The sequence below is a fragment of the Astyanax mexicanus genome, chromosome 4 (genome assembly GCF_023375975.1).
Source record: "Astyanax mexicanus isolate ESR-SI-001 chromosome 4, AstMex3_surface, whole genome shotgun sequence".
NCBI lineage: Eukaryota > Metazoa > Chordata > Actinopteri > Characiformes > Acestrorhamphidae > Astyanax > Astyanax mexicanus.
Genome location: NC_064411.1, coordinates 2,909,480 through 2,928,586, shown reverse-complemented (window position 1 = coordinate 2,928,586; position 19,107 = coordinate 2,909,480). Strand labels below are relative to the sequence as shown.

At 42.5% G+C, this 19,107-nt stretch overlaps 2 protein-coding genes across 2 annotated transcripts; both read right to left on the bottom strand.

Annotated features, from left to right (window-relative positions):
• Positions 1 to 8,634: 8,634 nt before the first annotated feature.
• On the bottom strand, positions 8,635 to 14,981 carry LOC125780445 (uncharacterized). The gene is made up of 8 exons (XM_049478421.1): positions 14,892 to 14,981; positions 14,632 to 14,806; positions 14,291 to 14,514; positions 14,148 to 14,219; positions 13,711 to 13,874; positions 13,380 to 13,631; positions 12,799 to 13,284; positions 8,635 to 8,904 (listed from the first exon to the last, which is right to left on the bottom strand). Exons 3-8 carry the CDS (start codon positions 14,418 to 14,420, stop codon positions 8,635 to 8,637), a joined length of 1,374 nt encoding a protein of 457 aa, XP_049334378.1. The 5' UTR covers positions 14,421 to 14,514; positions 14,632 to 14,806; positions 14,892 to 14,981.
• LOC111191023 (uncharacterized) lies at positions 14,906 to 19,045 on the bottom strand. The gene is made up of 3 exons (XM_049478420.1): positions 15,840 to 19,045; positions 15,658 to 15,751; positions 14,906 to 15,511 (listed from the first exon to the last, which is right to left on the bottom strand). Exons 1-3 carry the CDS (start codon positions 15,968 to 15,970, stop codon positions 14,906 to 14,908), a joined length of 831 nt encoding a protein of 276 aa, XP_049334377.1. The 5' UTR covers positions 15,971 to 19,045.
• Between the last annotated feature and the right edge of the window lie 62 nt (positions 19,046 to 19,107).

The following is a 19,107-nucleotide window of genomic DNA, read 5'->3' as shown; positions in this document are numbered from 1 at the left end:
TTTAGATAAAGCTAGATAAAATAGCTAGATAGTTAATTTAGATAAAGCTAGATAAAATAGCTAGATAGTTAATTTAGCTAACGCTAGATAAAATAGCTAGATAGTTAATTTAGCTAACGCTAATTAAAATAGCTAGATAGTTAATTTAGAAAAAGCTAGATAAAATAGCTAGACAGTTAATTTAGATAAAGCTAGATAAAATAGCTAGATAGTTAATTTAGATAAAGCTAGATAAAATAGCTAGAGAGTTAATTTAGATAAAGCTAGATAAAATAGCTAGATAGTTAATTTAGATAAAGCTAGATAAAATAGCTAGAGAGTTAATTTAGATAAAGCTAGATAAAATAGCTAGAGAGTTAATTTAGCTAACGCTAGATAAAATAGCTAGATAGTAATGTAGCTAACACAAGGTAAAATAGCTAGATAGTTAATTTAGCTAACGCTAGATAAAATAGCTAGATAGTTAATTTAGATAACGCTAGATAAAATAGCTAGATAGTTAATTTAGATAAAGCTAGATAAAATAGCTAGATAGTTAATTTAGATAAAGCTAGATAAAATAGCTAGATAGTTAATTTAGATAAAGCTAGATAAAATAGCTAGATAGTAATGTAGCTAACACAAGGTAAAATAGCTAGATAGTTAATTTAGCTAACGCTAGGTAGGGCCAGTATTTTAGCTAGTTATTCATTCTAACCCTGAAAACCAGTTTAAACCACGGTGCAGCAGTTTATAACTTCCTCTGTGAATAATTTATCAGCATTTTGTTTAATGTATGTGAAAGTATTTAAATGTTATTTTACACTTTCTGGCCCTAACTGGTCTTATATATGTTCGCCATTATTGTACAAAATCTGTATAAAACACTAAGAAGCTTACTGCTCTGTTACAGCAAATGTTGTATTATCCAATGGCTAATAATACTCTACAAATAACTGAACTGCAATTAAATTATTTGAAGTTTGAACCTGAATTAAAAAGAAGGAAACATTTATGGATGATTATGAATTACTTATACAGATATATATAAACAGTTTTATTTACAGTTAATGCTCTAGACATTCCTTGTGTAAGTAAAACAGTTTAATATGCACCAGTGATACGTAGCTTCTGATTTCAAGAGCTGTCAAGATTATTAGAGAATCAGGATTCATTTGAAAACAAATTATTAAGTGAATTTGTGTTAAATTGAATATAAACATTACTACATGACATGAAAAAGCCACAGACAGTAAAGCAGTGAAAGCTAAAAAGAATAAAGCAGCGAGAGCGCACACTAGCAACATCGAGAAAGCCACAGATAGTAAAGCAGAAAGAGTGCACAGTACGAATGCAGAGAAGGCCACAGAAAGATATGCAGTAAAAGCCAAAGAGAGTAAAGCTGCGAGAGTGCACAGTAGCAGGGCAAAGAAAGCCACAGATAGTAAAGCAGCAAGAGTGCACAGTAGCAATGCAGAGAATGCCACAGATAGTAAAGCAAGAAGAGTGCACAGTAGCAACGCAGAGAAAGCCACAGATAGTAAAGCAAGAAGAGTGCACAGTAGCAACGCAGAGAAAGCCACAGATAGTAAAGCAGCAAGAGTGCACAGTAGCATCGCAGAGAAAGCCACAGATAGTAAAGCAAGAAGAGTGCACAGTAGCATCGCAGAGAAAGCCACAGATAGTAAAGCAGCAAGAGTGCACAGTAGCAACGCAGAGAAAGCCACAGATAGTAAAGCAGTGAGGACCAAAGAGAGTAAAGAAGAGAGAGTGCACACTAGCAGCGCAGAGAAAGCCACAGATCGAAAGGCGGCAAGAGTGCACAGTACCAACTCTGGAACTTTAGAAAAATAGGTGCAGGGAGTTCTTTATAATATTCCTCCTGATTTAATTGTCTTTCTACTTCCTCTATATAGGCGTCCCTATCCATAATTACTGTGGCGCTGTCTTATCTGCCTTATCAAACCCATCAGCGGGTTTGATAATGGAGTTATCACAGGGTAATTGTAGTAGGGACTGCTGCTCCTCTAGATTGAGGTTAGGAGACTGGGAGGCTGGTGGTAGACTGGTCAGCGCCCAAGGAGAATCCCGTTCGCCCTCAGCTGGTTGCTTCCGGATCGCAGGCTTCTGGGTTGAGTCTACTGGTCTTTATTCAGATGCACTTAGCTAAACTTGGTATGCATAATGCGTGGCTTTGTAGATTGTAAAATTGCTGTAGTTGTCTTAACTAAGAAAGCTAGTATTAATATACCTAAAAAGAGTAAATGAGTTGTACCATAGACTGTGTATAGCTGGACAGAGCATCGTCTCTTAAAAGTGAAGCCACCACAGGTCGGGCGCCCCCTGCTGTTCGGCTGCAGAAAGCTGTGTAACTCCACCCATCCCCATAGGTTTCAATGGCAAAACAGAACAACTTTCAATCACGTTTTTTTCTAATATACTGTAATTCTACCTCCATTATTTAAATGCAACAGCTAATGTAACCTCTGCTTATATTGTCAAATTTTTATATCCCCACAGAATTCGGTTTTTAAAACTTTATTCGGCTCTATTCAAAAAAGGTGTGGTTATGGTAAAAGGGCTGGTTATGGGCGGGACCAATAACAGACCATCAGCTCCGCTCCGCCCCGCTCTGCAGTCTGTGACCGCGAGGCAGCCCTCAGGGGCGGGGTTATTCAAATGAGTAGGCGGTCTCTCCACAGCCTTTCTCCCTCCTCTGGTCTCTACTGCGCAGACTCTGGTCTCTGAATCGCCAAAATGGCGGAAGATTTTGGCTTCATTTTCATTGAATGAATGGGAACGGCGACACGGCGTCCATCTTTATATACAGTCTATGAGTTGTACTAAGAATGCTAAGCTATAGCTAAACAGAAGCTAAAATGCTAAGCTAACCTAAAAGAGCTAACTCCTCTTATCTCCTACCACTCCATCCTTACTCCCAGACTCCACTAGACCCGACCTCCACTCTCAACTGCACCTCTGAACTACACTCTGTGTGTGTCTGTTGCTTAAACCTGCTTTGGACCTTAAGGCTACGGTTGGCTATTTGGCCTTTTGGAGTGTTTTCATTGGTTTAAGAGTAATTTCAGTTCTTGGCGGGATGATGGGCTTTCCAGACAAAGGGTTATAAAACTTTCCGATGTGCCACTATAGTTTGGCTAGTGAGAGATTTCTTATTTTTACTACTAGAACAAACCAAAAGAAAACTCAATTAAACAGTTGATTGATATACAATATTCAACGTACCAATTCATGACTATAAATTCAAACCAACCATACCACAATTAAACCAAAAATAAATGTAAGTTATATGTTTTACCCACAAATAGTTTTGTAATATTCAAGATAATCCTGAAGTAAGAAACAATGTATGGTGCCTTGTCAAAAAGAAAACAAAGAGTCATGTTTCTATTAAAGATATTTAAGATAATATAAACATGATTAAACCACTGATAACCAAATAAAGCTTAATTATCAAATGCTATTTAAACCTTGTTGATTCAGACTTAAATGTGTAGGAAAATTTAATCAGGACAGCATCTAAACCTACAGTGCTGGCCAAAAGTATTGGCACCCCTGCAATTCTGTCAGATAATGCTCCATTTCTCCCAGAAAACGATTGCAATTACAAATGCTTTGATATTAAAATGTTCATTTAATTAGTCTTCAATGGAAAACCACAAAAAAGAATTGTCAAAAAGCCATATTAAATATAATTCCACATCAAACATAAAAAAGGGGGTGGAAAAAAGTATTGGCACCCTTTGAAAAATCATGTGATGCTTCTCTAATTTGTGTAATTAACAGCACCTTATGCTTACCTGTGGCACATAACAGGTGGTGGCAATAACTAAATCACACTTGCAGCCAGTTAAAATGGATTAAAGTCGACTCAACCTCTGTCCTGTGTCCTTGTGTGTACCACATTGAGCGTGAAGAAAAGAAAGAAGATTGCAATGATTTTCTGGAAGAAACTGAGTATTATCTGACAGAATTGCAGGGGTGCCAATACTTTTGACCAGCACTGTAACTTAGTTTTGGGAGATTGATCTACGCCCTTACTCCTCGCACTTTCTTCCCTATTTAAACCATCACTTCCTCTCTACCTGCTTGTTGAACAACCAAATAGGGCAAGGGCGTGAGTTAATACTAGCAAAGGTACAATATTGGTCTTTACAGGGTCAAATGTGTTCCCTCCGAAGTACAACGCCATTCCTAACAGCAATAAATACAGATTTGTACCATTTATCACTGCACTAATAAACAATATATGTTTTAACTGAACATTTATTATAATTATACATTGATAATACTTATCATATTGTGCGGAAGTATGGGGCAACAATTATCAATGTACAATACAAACACTATTTAAATTACAAAAACGAGCAATGAGAATTATACACAAAGTTGGATTTTTAGAGCATAGTAATAATCTTTTTATTCAATCAAAATTACTTAAGATTCATGACATCGTAAACTATTACGCAGTTCAGATTTTATTCAAGGCGTTTAACAACTTATTACCAAGTAATATTCAGAAGTTTTTCATAGTTAAAGAGTGTGCTCATAATCTTAGAGGTTTTGCTAAGTTTTCATCATGTAAAGCTAGAACTACCAGAAAAAAAATTTGTGTGTCTGTATGTGGAGTTAAATTATGGAATAGCCTGGACTCCAAACACAAGCAATGCCAAAGTATTCATAAATTTAAGTTACATTATAAAAAGATGGTTTGGGATCAGTATAGAGTGATTGGGACTTAAAAAAAATAAATAAATAAAAAAAATGTGGGTATTTGTTTATTATGATTGTTTTATTTCCTTACCATTGCATGTTTTGTTGTTCTCTTATCACTGTTGGTATGTGCTTGTATGTTTGTTTTGTTCTTTTTTTTTTTCTCTCTCTCTTTGTTACCGTAACTAGTATGGTTGCCCTCTTACCACTGTTGGTATGAGGGCTGCTTGTGTATAGTATTAGAACTTTCTTTACTTTCGCTGTTGGTATCTAGGTTAGAGGATTCTAAGTATTTGTAAATTTAATTTTCTCTGTTGTTAAGTTTCATCTAATGTAAGTCGATGGGAAGTGGCTATGTAAGCTATGTAAGTTATGTTAATTTTGAAGAAAGGGGTGGGTTTAAATAAGTTTTCTTCTTCCCACTCCTTTTTGAGTAGCTGTATTGTATATCTTCTTCTTCTGCTGCTCCTAATAAAAATATCTCATAATGTAATTATAATGTTGAAGAAGGTGGTGAGGAGGGCTGGCAGGAGAAGATCAGGCTTAAACGGTCCAACTAAATAAATATGTTCAGAGAATAGCATTACAAGTTATATGTCACTGCTGTTTATTCACTAGTGTTCTCTAACAAACCACTGAGGGCAATACAAAACAGCTGTATACTGAGACTAAATGACACACAGCTGCAGTCTATTAACTTATTAAGTGAACTATGAAGGCAGATTATATTGAAAACAATGTATAATTTAATTTCGCTTCACAATTATGTGCTACTTTGTGTTGGTTTATCACTTAAAGTCTCTAGAAAATGCATTTAAGTTTGTGGTTGTAAGATGACAAAATGTAAAAATGTTCAAGGGGTGTAAATACCTTTGCAAGCCACTGTAGTTATGAAGGACACAGGTGGCCTTTACACAAGTTTCCACGTTGGCAGAGCTGATATCAATGATGAGTACATGTGCAATTGTGATGTGAGAATATTAAAGGTGTCCTCTACAATTAGCCTCGCTCGTGAAAGCCAGTAATTAAAGATTATTTCCCTACTAGAGAAGTTGGAACCTGGGATGGACCTCATGAGATTTCTCCACAGAAGAAAAGCTTCATCACCAAACGAACACATGTGGCTGAGGTCCCCGGTGCTCAGCTCCTGTCAGCACAGCATCTTCTGGTAGCTCTCTTAGCTCCCCTTCCATGACAAGACAAGTCAGTCCTTTTGCTACAGGCATTTATTTATGCATTGCCATGCTGCCGAGTATGAGGTGAGAACTAGATAAAAATATACAAAGCATTAAATTAAAGTCTATTAGTTTACAAAAACATTCTCATAGAGAATAATCATTAACACATCACATAAATATATAAACATACAATTCACTCACATTCTTAGCAGTTGAAAACAATTAGCTTTTTAAACGTATATTGAATTGTGTATATAGGCGGCTACACCATATAACCCCACTAGCATTAGCCTTTAGCTAACCCACTAGGATTATAACAAAGAAAAGCACAAATTAAAACACTAGCTCACCTCATTGTCCGCATTAATACAAAGATAAATCAAGGACACTTTAAACAGGTAGGTCTTCTCTCCAAACCTCCCAGCCCCCTTAGGAAACAAGCATAGGTTCCCCTATAGGAACATTGAAGAAGGTATCTTAAACTTTCCCTCTTATTTGTATGAGCCTCAAACAGAGTAATAATTTAGTAAAATGGAAATTACCCTACTTTAACCGAATTAAGTGTAAAATTAACTTAAACAGAACAACTGTCTCTGAAGCCAGTTATATCTTCTGGTAGGCCATGGGTTCCATCAAAGAGAGCATGACCAAAAGGGTGAAATTTTATAGCCAGAATCCCTCCATCACTGTTCTCTCATAGCCACCAACGTCCACAATCTGGAAGCAGTACTTGTTCATAATTGCAAAGAAGACTATAGACAAGGTCCCCTTTTAGTTGTGAAAAAAGGACCCATATTTAGCAGGAGCCGGGATCACCACATGCTTGCCATCAATGGATCCCACACAGTTTGGAAAGTTCCAATGATGGAGAAAATCATCAGTCATCAGTGGTGGGAACTGGCCTGAGAAGGGAAAAATATAGTGTTTAATATTACCAGTGTGCTGGAACGACCATCCCTGCTAAGCCTAATATATTCATTCTAAAAACTCGGTGTCTGGTCACTTTTTATGGGAGTTCTTCTTCTGCCCACGCCAGATGTCGTTATATATTTACGTCACACGTACAGCCTCTAAAAGAGGATCCGAGTGCTCTGACTCACCGTAGCTCTATTTAAGCTCTTCAAATACTCACTGGAAACTGCTTTTCTTTAGGGTTTACAGCTGAATTACTGATATAAGAACAGCTTATTAGTCTTAATATATGGAAATATTCAATAATTGAAGGGTATTGTTGAATATTCTTGTACAGGGAATCATTCAGCTCCTGTAGCAGGAAGCTCACTGGGCTATTCCATTTAAAAAAGAAAAACCTTTCTTTTACCACTACAGACACAGTCAATGGGGCCCTCTTTTGGATGCACAATGCTACTGCACTTCTAAATTATATCAGAGGTTCTAGTAGTTACATATTTTTAGGTCAGAAGGTTTTTGGTGTAAACTTTTGGTGTCATACGGTTCTCGTCACTCCAAATACATAGATATAATTCTTGTGAACATCAAGTTCTATTTTATCAGAAAACAGCAAAATAACACTTTGGTGATCACAGATGCTTTGGTGATCTTTGTCCCTAAACAATATGAAATCGTGCCATAGGCTGACTGGAGCGACCCCAATCGCGTAAGTGTAGGCTTCGTGATGGCAGGACCACGTCTGCTGGGTGAAAAGCAGTCCCTATGGAATTGCAATGTATCAGCACTGTTTTCCACATTTCCCCACGTATAATCCCAGTTTAAAGGGCCAGCTTGACCCTGGGGTAACCTACTTTAGGTCAGTTGGTTAGAGTTAGTTGCCCTCTACTGCATGTCCAGATTTGGGCATCCTATGACATCTGTTTGCGAAGATAAGCTTTTTTCAAGTTTTGTTGAAAAATAAACACGCAAGTTGTTTTCAAAGTCTGTAAAGGAAAGTGCACAGCGTGAGTAAAGGGGATGTCTTGTGGGGCCTAGGTCAAAAACCAGTCCCGGCTTGAAAAATCTATCTGGGTGCTTAAAATTTACAGTGGTCGTACCGGTTCCAGAGTGGAAGTGGAGTCGGAACACGTGCAGGAGCCCCGCCCACCAGACGTGAGCGCTGGGCACTGACCCCTGGTTGCTAATCTGGCCTGGTCATTTTATTTGGTTAGGACTTGGGATCTGGATTTCCAGACAGTTTGGCCAGACCATCTGACTTTTCTATTGAATGAGAAAGTTCACAGTAAATAAGTCATATACGGATGGACTCTTCTGGTCCATGTTAAATCTGACAGATTGGTGAGGAAGTCCCTAACGCAAACCCTAACTAACCCTAATTAGGGCCTCATGACACATCGTGTTTTTTTACGTCAAAAAAAATCTCGAGCTGAGTACGATGACGCAAGAATTATCGCTCTATGACATTCCTACGAAAAGTTATGACGTTTTTAAATTCCCATTCAAAACCCCATAGAAAAAAATTCAACGAATTTTTAAAAAATTCTATTTTTAGCTACAGGTCCCAAACTTCATAGAGTTGATCATAAGGCTCCATAGAATTTTTTTAAATTAGAACGGTCACTCTAGCACCTTCCGTTCGACTAATGACTTGGCTGTAATTTATTCCTCCCACCTACTAGTGGTCCCTACTGGGGTCAACTGGTCAGTATTGGCCAGATGACCTCTGATGCCACTTCTATAATTAGTGCCCTAATCAAAATCTTGTCTGTGTGTTACATCTCCAATGTGTCATGATGACATCACATATGACTCCCCCCATATTACCAAAGTGTTATGGGTTCCTAAAATGCATGTTTTGGATGCACGTTTTGGGCTCTACAACCATTTCTTCAACATTGTCCTCCTCCTCGCTAGTACTGTCTTGCTTGCCGTAGGAAAGGGGGCAGAGGGGAAAACGAGGAATGCGCTTCTCGTCCAATCGGCCCAGTTTGACTCTTGGGGAAGACCTCAGGAGGGCCAAATCCCCATCTGCCACCTTAACCGGACGGCCCAGGTATGAATGACCAGGTGATGGGTCCTGCCCGATCAAGTGGTAATTGGACTGCATGACAAAAATAATTCTAGCATTAGATATCATTCATACATGTATACGTTTACAATTAAACCAACAAAATTAATTCAGACTCACGATGGTTATATGTAGGTGGGACCTATAGTTTGCCTACAAACGCTGAAAAACCCTCTTCGTAATACGAGACCCTTATGTAATAAAAGCCCTAACACATCCCAAATTTGACAGAAACGTCCTACAAACTGCAAAATAGTGTCAAACGACCCGCCTACCCTTCCCCAACACGTAGGTGTAGGTTTCATGTAGATACGACCTATAGTTTGGCTACAAATCCCAAAAAACTATAAAGGTAATACAAGACGCTAATGTAATAAAAGTCCCTAACCCTAACATTTTAAACAGAACTCAAGTCGCACAACAAATAACACATGTCAGGATTAGACCCAGGCAGAGAGACGAGGAGGCGGACGTAAACACAGGTAAGGTGAATTTATTAAATAAATATAAATAAACAAATAAACAAAGAACAGCGAAACAAACCAAAATAAACTAGGGAGACTAGAGAACATAAATAAAACAAACAAGAGATAATAAGAATAACTAAACAGGGAGTAAACTAGGGAACTAGAAACAAACAGAGATAAACACTAAACAAGGACCTAGGGCAATGACAAATGAAACACGGAGAGGCTAAGAAAACGCAGAGAGAGACAGAAAAACGCAGAGAGACAGACAACGGGGGACAGTGCAAAGACCGACAGAGGACAAGTAACAGAGGAAGTCTTTTTAACATAACAGGAAACACACTGGGAGTGGAAACACCTGGGGAAGGGGTGGAGCTACAAATGAGACATGAGGTAATGGAAAATCACAGGCAGAACACAGGGGCACGGGTCACGTGGGACAACACAGGCACGAGGACAGACAGGAAACAGGGCCAGGCGTGACAGAAACCTCCCCCTAAACGCGCAGCTCCCGAGGCGCGGAAAAACAAACCCCGGGGGCTGGCGGCAGGGAGAGGCCGGGGAAAACAGGAGACCGAACTGGAGACTGGACAGGGAACTGGACAGGAGATGGAGACAGGACAGGGGACAGAGACTGGACAGGGAACGGACACTGGACGGGGAACTGGACAGGTGACGGAGACTGGACGGGGAACGGAGACTGGACGGGGAACTGGACAGGTGACGGAGACTGGACGGGGAACTGGACAGGTGACGGAGACTGGACGGGGAACTGGACAGGTGACGGAGACTGGACAGGGAAAAGGACAGGTGACGGAGACTGGACGGGGAACTGGACAGGTGACGGAGACTGGACATGAGACAGAGACTGGACGGGACCGGACATGGGAACAGGGACAAGAACATTGACGGGGACGGAAACAAACACAGTAACAGGGACAGGAACAGAGAAACCACCGGGGACAGGAACTGGAACACTCACAGATACAGGGACCAGGACAGGGAGAGACAGGGGGACCAAAAACATAGGTGGGTGCCCAGGACTGGCAAAAGTCTGTGGGGACAGCCTGGGCACATAACTGGGGGCAAAGTCAGGAGGCCTTGGAGCAGGCCTGGAAATACGGGGCCTTGGAACAAACATAGTTCTGGGAGCTGCAGGTGCGTGAGCTGGTGCTGGAGCAGCTGGGACTGCTGGTGCTGGAGCAGCTGGGACTGCTGGTGCTGGAGCAGCTGGGACTGCTGGTGCTGGAGCAGCTGGGACTGCTGGTGCCGGAGCTGGAGCAGTTGGGACTGCTGGTGCCGGAGCTGGAGCAGCTGGGACTGCTGGGGCTTGAGCTGGAGCAGCTGGGACTGCTGGGGCTTGAGCTGGAGCAGCTGGGACTGCTGGGGCTTGAGCTAGAGCAGCTGGGACTGCTGGGGCTTGAGCTGGAGCAGCTGGGACTGCTGGGGCTTGAGCTGGAGCAGCTGGGACTGCTGGGGCTTGAGCTGGAGCAGCTGGGACTGTTGGGGCTTGGGAGAGCGGCGCGGCCGCCGCTGAAGTCTCGGAGAGCGGCGCGGCCGCCGCTGAAATCTCGGAGAGCGTCGCTGCCGCCGCTGCAGTCTGTGAGCGCGGCGCGGCCGCCGCTGAAGTCTCGGGGAGCGGCGCGGCCGCCGCTGAAGTCTCGGAGAGCGGCGCGGCCGCCGCTGCAGTCTGTGAGCGCGGCGCGGCCGCCGCTGAAGTCTCGGAGCGCGATTCCACTGCCACCGCGGGAATCACGGGCTGCGGTTCGGCTGCCACCGCGAAAGACACAGAGCGCGGATCGGCAGCTACCGCGGGAGGAAGGAGCGGCTGGCGGGCTGGTGCAGGAGGGCAGTCCTCAAACTCCTCTTCACTGGATGCAGGTGTGAGGAGATCGGAGTAATCCCAGGAATAGGACTCCTCACAGCCTGCATCCATGCCACCCCCGTCCTCGTCGGGGCGAGGATCGAGGCTGACCGCACACAGCCCTAGCGCCCCCCCAAGAAAATCCTCCCCGGAAACGGGCTCCTCCTCCGGCTGGCGGGACCCCTTAAAACGTCTACCCCGAGGCCTGCGGCGTCCTTGGGGCCTCGGGGATTCCAACGCCGGAGTCCCGAATGGAGCATGGCGGATCGCCATCCTGGAGCCAGTCAACGGGCTCCCCTCGTGGGTCTCGGTGGGCGCCACTGCAGCTGGGCTGACGGGCTCCAACCCGAGGAAAGGCGCTGGGAGCGGGTCATCTCCCCGGACTTGCTCGGCGAGGAGGCGGAGATACTCCAGGTCCGCCTTCCGAGCAGCATACCACTGGTTTATGTCCATTTGGTCGGTCTTTTTGTCAGGATTAGACCCAGGCAGAGAGACGAGGAGGCGGACGTAAACACAGGTAAGGTGAATTTATTAAATAAATATAAATAAACAAATAAACAAAGAACAGCGAAACAAACCAAAATAAACTAGGGAGACTAGAGAACATAAATAAAACAAACAAGAGATAATAAGAATAACTAAACAGGGAGTAAACTAGGGAACTAGAAACAAACAGAGATAAACACTAAACAAGGACCTAGGGCAATGACAAATGAAACACGGAGAGGCTAAGAAAACGCAGAGAGAGAAAGAAAAACGCAGAGAGACAGACAACGGGGGACAGTGCAAAGACCGACAGAGGACAAGTAACAGAAGAAGTCTTTTTAACATAACAGGAAACACACTGGGAGTGGAAACACCTGGGGAAGGGGTGGAGCTACAAATGAGACATGAGGTAATGGAAAATCACAGGCAGAACACAGGGGCACGGGTCACGTGGGACAACACAGGCACGAGGACAGACAGGAAACAGGGCCAGGCGTGACAACACATAAGTACAGGTTTATTAAAGACGCTACCTGTACTTTCATTTTGTTTATACCTTTACATATACAATAAAAAAGAGACATTTCTTAAACACTTAAAGGGTTTATTTACTTTTCCAACAAGTCAAATCTGAACCAAGAATTAAAGGTAAAGTACAAAATGTGTTCAAAAGAGTAGGAAAATACTCAACAATAACAACTGTGTAATAAATGTGTAATAATCAAATTTAAAGCACAACATGTGTTCAAAAGAGTAGGAAAATAAGCATAAAAAAAATTAGAAAGTTGCAGAAGGCTCTACAACCATTTCTTCAACATTGTCCTCCTCCTCGCTAGTACTGTCTTGCTTGCCATAGGAAAGGGGGCAGAGGGGAAAACGAGGAATGCGCTTCTCGTCCAATCGGCCCAGTTTGACTCTTGGGGAAGACCTCGGGAGGGCCAAATCCCCATCTGCCACCTTAACCGGACGGCCCAGGTATGAATGACCAGGTGATGGGTCCTGCCCGATCAAGTGGTAATTGGACTGCATGACAAAAATAATTCTAGCATTAGATATCATTCATACATGTATACGTTTACAATTAAACCAACAAAATTAATTCAGACTCACGATGGACTCCATAGACTTTTTGGGGGTCTTCAGGATGAATAGATCCCTTGGAGGGCTGTTGGCAGTACCCTGGACATAACAAATTCCTGAGGTCTGAATTGGGATTGATTCAGAAGAGGCATTGGAGACGTCCGAAAAATTTCCTAAATCGCCAATGAACTCGTCCTCTTCTTCTGACGATGACGCAACAAACAAGCGCCTCTTGGATTTGACACGATGCCTCTTGTCCTCAGGGCTGGGGGACCACCTGGCAGCGGCAGCAGAGGCAGATGAGCTGGCAGCGGCAGGAGGGACAGATGAGCTGGCAGCGGAGGCAGCAGACGACCTGGGTGGGTCAGGGGAATCGGTGTCAGGGGCCTGGAGTTTCCTCACCTCTGCAGCCTCAGATGCAGTGTTCTGCGTTGTATAGAAGCGAGCTGCTACATCATCTGAATGGCACATGGCTCTATGTATACGCTGCTTCTTTTTTGGGCTGATATTCTTGGTCTGAGTAAAAAATAATAAAACACAAAACACAACAAACAAATTTCAGTAAAAATAAAAATAGGTCTTCAATCACAATCAACATATTAGATACTTACATGGTGGACGACAGAGGTTCTGAGGTTCTTGAATGTGTACCTCCCACCAAATCCCAACCTCGTCCACTCAGTCTGAAATAACTCAAGGAGACGTCTACAACACCCCCCCGCCCTATTGAAAAAAAAGTAAGGGGAGTCTCCTCCGGGAAACTTGCCACGGAGGTCCAGGACTGCAGTGAACCACTCATACTCTTTGGCTGTTACGGAGAGCTGGGCATAACCATAGGTGCTCGCTGATTTGTGGCTCTTAACCTGAACATTAAAAAGAAAACAGAAAACATGTTGCAAACAACCAATCAACACCCCATTTACACATTATCATAATACTGACCTCAATTATGCCATTCTCCTCCTCAAATTCTGCCTCCAAGACCTCTGTGACCAACATGTTCTGTAGAACTCCCTTTCGATGGCCACTAATGGAAATGAAATATCCGGCCATGAGGCCAAATATCTGGTCCAGAATTTCGCGACGAGGATTACTCTCCAAACGCTCTGTGAAAAACCATAAAAAATACAGAAAAATTACATTACATTACAATACATTACATTTGGCAGACACTTTTGTCCAAAGCGACTTACAATATTGAAGTACAAAATAATAGAAGTTAAAGGTAAAACATCTTTGGATAGGGTCTTAAGGAGGAAGAAGGAGATGAGGTTAGAAGTAGTTAGTTTTGATAGAGGTGTTAGGAGAGTAAGTGGGTGATGTGAGTCATCTTGTCTAATTGTAACGATTGTATAAATTATGAATGGAAATACACTTACTGATTTTACGAGAAAGGATTTTCTTCACTTCCTGCCTAAAACTCCTGGCATCATGCTTGTCCAGAATGGTTTCTAAATAACAAAATAACAGTAAACAAACTGCATAATTAATAGCAAAACATGTCTTTTAACAAGATACTTACTGGACTGTTGTTTCCTAACTTTCTGGCGGTGTGACACCACAGACGTTCCCAGGTCTTTCAAACGGGCCTGGATGTCCATCTGCAGACGGCGGAAATCCACACCCGTCAATTTTGTCTCATGTGCAGGCATGTACACAAGGTACTTGAGAAACTTTTTTATGTTGAGGAGATGAATACGAATTGTTGTCGGCTGAAGTCCATCTTGGGAAAGATGAGTAGCAAATCTAAAAAGAGATAAAAGAGAGAGAAACACAAACGCAGCTCATTTAACAACAACACAATAAACAAAGACTTCATACATTGTGGAAAAAAATATATAACCTCATTAACTACTAACTTACTCAGAGATACAGGATGGTTTTTTAAGAAAGAGGAAATTGCCACGCAGCAGTCTCCCCTCACCAGTGAAGATTAAAAATCTCCTGATGTGTGAGATTGCTGTTTTGGTGTTTTCCACTTTCTTGGAATTTGGGTCGAATCCCACACAATGGTCTTCAAACTTGGACAGGACTGACTCTGTAAAACAAGAATTTCAAGGACTAAAACAAATAGAAAAAAAAAAAAAACATGTTAGTATATTCAACAAACTAAAAATACATACCATACTTGGGGTTTTCAGACCCGTCTGGAGAATTTTCTCCTAGTCTGCAAATTTGGGGACTTCAACATAGATGACATTAATGAGGAAAGCTCTTCTGCTTTACGTAGGCAGTCAGGATTGAAACATTCACCCTTGCAGATTCTGTCTGCAACCTGTGAGGCTTCCTGTGCTGCCCTGACCTGCTCCCTGAGCTTCTTCACAAGTCGTTGGCAGCTTCGACTGGTGCAGGGCTCATCTTTTTCCACCTCCCCTTCCTCACTCTCCTTATCCTTATCCTTGCCCTCCTCCTTGTGCTCCTCCTTGTCCTCCTCCTCCCCTCTCTCCTGCTCCTGAATACCAACATCTGGGGCCATTTCATCAAATGCATTTGCTGCAGCAGCAGCCTTTGAAGAGGTCGTTGCAGCAGCAGCCTTGGAAGAGGTCGTTGCAGCAGCAGCGTTTGAAGAGGTCGCTGCAGGGGATTGAGCACTGACGGGAACAGGGACATCCACATCCGGCTGGTATCCTATGTCTAAATAGGACACCATAGGGATGTTGGGCTTGGAGGCCCTGAGCTCCGCCAGCTTCTCAATCACAAAACATCTTTTGGCACGAGACAAATACACTGAAAGGACTGATGGCTGTAACACAGAAAAAAAATGCATATACATTTCAATAACATAAACAGAATGACATTCCACACACACATATATATATATATATATATATATATATATATATATATATATATATATATATATATATATATATATATATATATACCTACCTCAATGTCGAAGTGAACTTCACTATGATGCCGGTCGAGCCGCTTCACAGACTTGCTGCATCCTGGCACCTGGCACTTAAAAGTGCCTTTGACACTAAACAAATAAATAATTACAATTACTGTTTTGAATGTTGTTGTTAAAAACATTATACTTTTTTAACACACAATTACATTGTTATTACCGTTCACTTGCTAACTGGAGCAGCAGCTCCTTTTCCCTTTCATTGCCAACACCATGGAACCTTGTAATATGCTGAGAAAGGTTAGCATAGATTGCCCTGCAAATTGGACAAGTCTGCGACCTAGAAGACATACCTATAAAAAAAAAAATTAAAAAGATAAAATTAGGACAAATATTACAAAAATGGGATATTACGTAAGCGTCCTCAATGAAATGCCCGACGTGGACCTTAACTGCACTTATTTTTTGAGTTAATGTCGAATAAACAACGAAAATACACCTCTAAAACACCAATAAACACTTGGAAATCGCCCATATAGTACCATTCCCTCTAAAAACATTAGCTAAGTTCCCTAAGATAACTAATTAAAAACAAAAACATGCTAAATGCACTTATAAAGGTAAACAAACAACCCTAAAACTTGTAAAACTACAGAAACATAATAATATAAAGCAACTTACTGAAGATACAACCATCCAAATCCCTGTAATCCTTATAATCCTTATAACGATTCTGCCTGTCGAATTTCGTAAAGCTAAGACCTTCCTAGCCCTCGCGGCGGACGAAAAAACCTTTCGGGCCTAATTTCACGCATAAATTTAATCGATTAAAGGTTCATATCTCAGGAACGGTTGGACCTAGAGACCCTATGACCTTCCTAGCCTCCGCGGGGCCAAAAAAGACCCGATTTGGCCCCGAGGCCTGCCTTCAAGACTTCTAAGGGTTGTATCTCGGCGACCCTTTGACCTAGGGCCCCCATGTTTTGGATATGTTACTCAGAGGGACCCCCTTTAACACAGTTGGCAAAGTTGGGCGTAGCCCGCCCCATTCAAAAGATTTATTTCAATCTGAAAAACCTAACGAGCAACAGTCTTGGGGGCTCTGGGTCCCACACCGTCCTTCGTTCAGAAGTGGAAAGAGTCTCAAAATTTCCATGGGTCCTAGGGAAACCTCGGTAGCATTGGGTGGTTACACTTGAAAGGCTGAACCGAGATCAGCCCTTGTTTTGTGCCAAAGTCATAAGGTTAGGGAGTTAGGAACTATGATCACCAAAGTGTCGGGTTCACCAAAGCGTCTGTCAGAGCACCCACACTCTAAGTGAAGTCTTGTACATGGTCATGCTCTTGGTATAGCTGTACGACTCATGGTTCAAAAGATAGCTTTGGATCGACCTGGAACCCTGTTTGGGGGCGTGGCCACCTCACCCTGACCACACCCACTGGTTAGTTAGGAAAAAAGTTTACAAAACGGTACTGGGACGCTTTGGTGACCTTGGCCACACCCCCATGACTCATCGACCAAATATGGGCAAGTGGGTTAGGATTAGGAAAAAAGTTTACAAAATGGTACTGGGACGCTTTGGCGACCTTGGCCACACCCCCATGACTCATCGACCAAATATGGGCACCCACCCACACCCCCCACCCGAGGACACACCCCTCCAACTTGGGTGGAGTTTGGACTTGTCAATCAATAGATATTTAACACAGACCGTTTGGTAAACTTTGAGTTAGCATGCCCCTAGTTGCAGTCTCTGAGGGTTTACACGGAGATATGGGCGTTCAAAGTTTCGGGAAAAAAGAAAGGAAAATCCCATAGGGAATTTTTTAAAGATCTTCATAAATTCCCAGGGGGCGCTAGAGACAAATGGACCAATTTTTGATCTGTCCCGATCGTCCATAGTTTTTTTAAAAAAATGGAACGGTATGCCTAGCTCCTTTCGTGTCCGAGAAAGCTCGGTTGTAGTAGCACCTCCAAGGCACCGGGGGCAGTAATCAAGAAAAGTGGCATTTTACCGCTTCGGAGATATTTCTGCTAACCAATCCCCGACTCAAATCCTATCCCTCGATTACATCACCAAAGTGTCCTTGACCCCTCCCCATGTCCGCAACGGTCATGCTGAGGCCTAATTATGACATTTTAAAAGTAGGCTCGGATTGGCCTATGACCCCTGTAGGGGGGGGGATGGGGGTTCGGGGTCATGCCTGGCATTAAAATGGCCCTAAATAATTATCTTTTGATCTAGAATGACTTGTTGCACGAAAACAAGATAGGCCTGGCATTCTGCTCGAGTCGGGGTCACTGGTGTCATCAACTTCCTGTTCGGAGGCCCGGTTCTCTCGGACTTAGGAACACTTTGGTGATCTGGAACTTTGTAGCCTACATCTTGACCACGCCACCAACAAGAATCTGTTGTCAGATTACCTGTAAGTCTTTAAAAAAAAAAAAGTGTGGTTTAGGGTCATTATCACCATAGTGTCAAAATATAAATAATGTTTAAAAATCATGTAGACCACCCATTCCATTGGAAACAGCACATGAATCTGTCCTCCAACTGTGCCGAAGTGGTACGGATCTCTAATTAGACTTAGAGACACTTTGAAGATCTAGGACTTGTCAGCCTACACCTTGACCACGCCACCTAGAAGAATCTGTTGTCAGATCACCCAAAAGTCTTTTATAAAAATTCTTCATTTACGCTATTAATTTGGTATGGATCTCTAAGTGGCCTTTTGGACACCCTGGTAATTAAACAGTGTGCAGGGGACACCTTGCAGACCTCCACATCATGAATATATGTCCTCCCCTATCACGAAAGTGGTCTGGCTCCTTGTCAAAATCAATATCACCAAAACAGTTCGGGATCGCCAATGTGGTATTTCTCTATTTTAAGCCAAAGCATGAGCCCAACCTTACCAAACTTGACTAGCTTAACCGGCCTAACCGCCTTGTCAAGCAGCAACATCACATATCCCAGTTTCACTTACCATTATGGTTAGGGCCCGATATAACCAATGTGTCCTCAGATCACCAAAAAGTTTTAGGCCCTAAAATCGAGCCCTTTGACCCTACAGTCACCAAACTCAGATATGTGTTTCGGACTTATGCCCAAGAGTGTGCAGGGGACACCTTGCTGATCTCCACATCATGAATATATGTCCTCCCCTATCACCAAAGTGGTCTGGATCTCTCATTGGAAAAATGAGCAGAACACAAATCTGTCCTTCACTATTGCCTGAGTGGTTTTAGGGATGCTCTGGATATCCAAGAATAATCAGGGGACACCTTGGGGATGCCCAGATGCCAATCTGTCCTCGCACACTGCCAAAGTGCTATGGAACTCAAAGTTGCCTTAGAGACAGTTTTGAGATCTGATATTTGGTAGGGCACACCTTAATGACCAAAACGTCATATTTTAATGAGCATAACAAAAATGTCAAAATCACCAAAATGGTTCGGGATTGCCAATGTGGTATTGCTCTATTTT

Excerpts from the sequence above, each read along its gene's own strand:
- LOC125780445 (XM_049478421.1), bottom strand. The coding sequence starts at position 14,420 with ATGCCTGCACATGAGACAAAATTGACGGGTGTGGATTTCCGCCGTCTG. Across the intron at positions 14,220-14,290 it reads AGTTAGGAAACAACAGTCCA|AAACCATTCTGGACAAGCAT; the intron begins GTAAGTATCTTG and ends TTTGTTATTTAG. Across the intron at positions 13,875-14,147 it reads AATCCTTTCTCGTAAAATCA|AGCGTTTGGAGAGTAATCCT; the intron begins GTAAGTGTATTT and ends GGTTTTTCACAG.
- LOC111191023 (XM_049478420.1), bottom strand. The coding sequence starts at position 15,970 with ATGTCTTCTAGGTCGCAGACTTGTCCAATTTGCAGGGCAATCTATGCT. Across the intron at positions 15,752-15,839 it reads CTCCAGTTAGCAAGTGAACG|TGTCAAAGGCACTTTTAAGT; the intron begins GTAATAACAATG and ends TTATTTGTTTAG. Across the intron at positions 15,512-15,657 it reads AAGTTCACTTCGACATTGAG|CCATCAGTCCTTTCAGTGTA; the intron begins GTAGGTATATAT and ends TCTGTGTTACAG.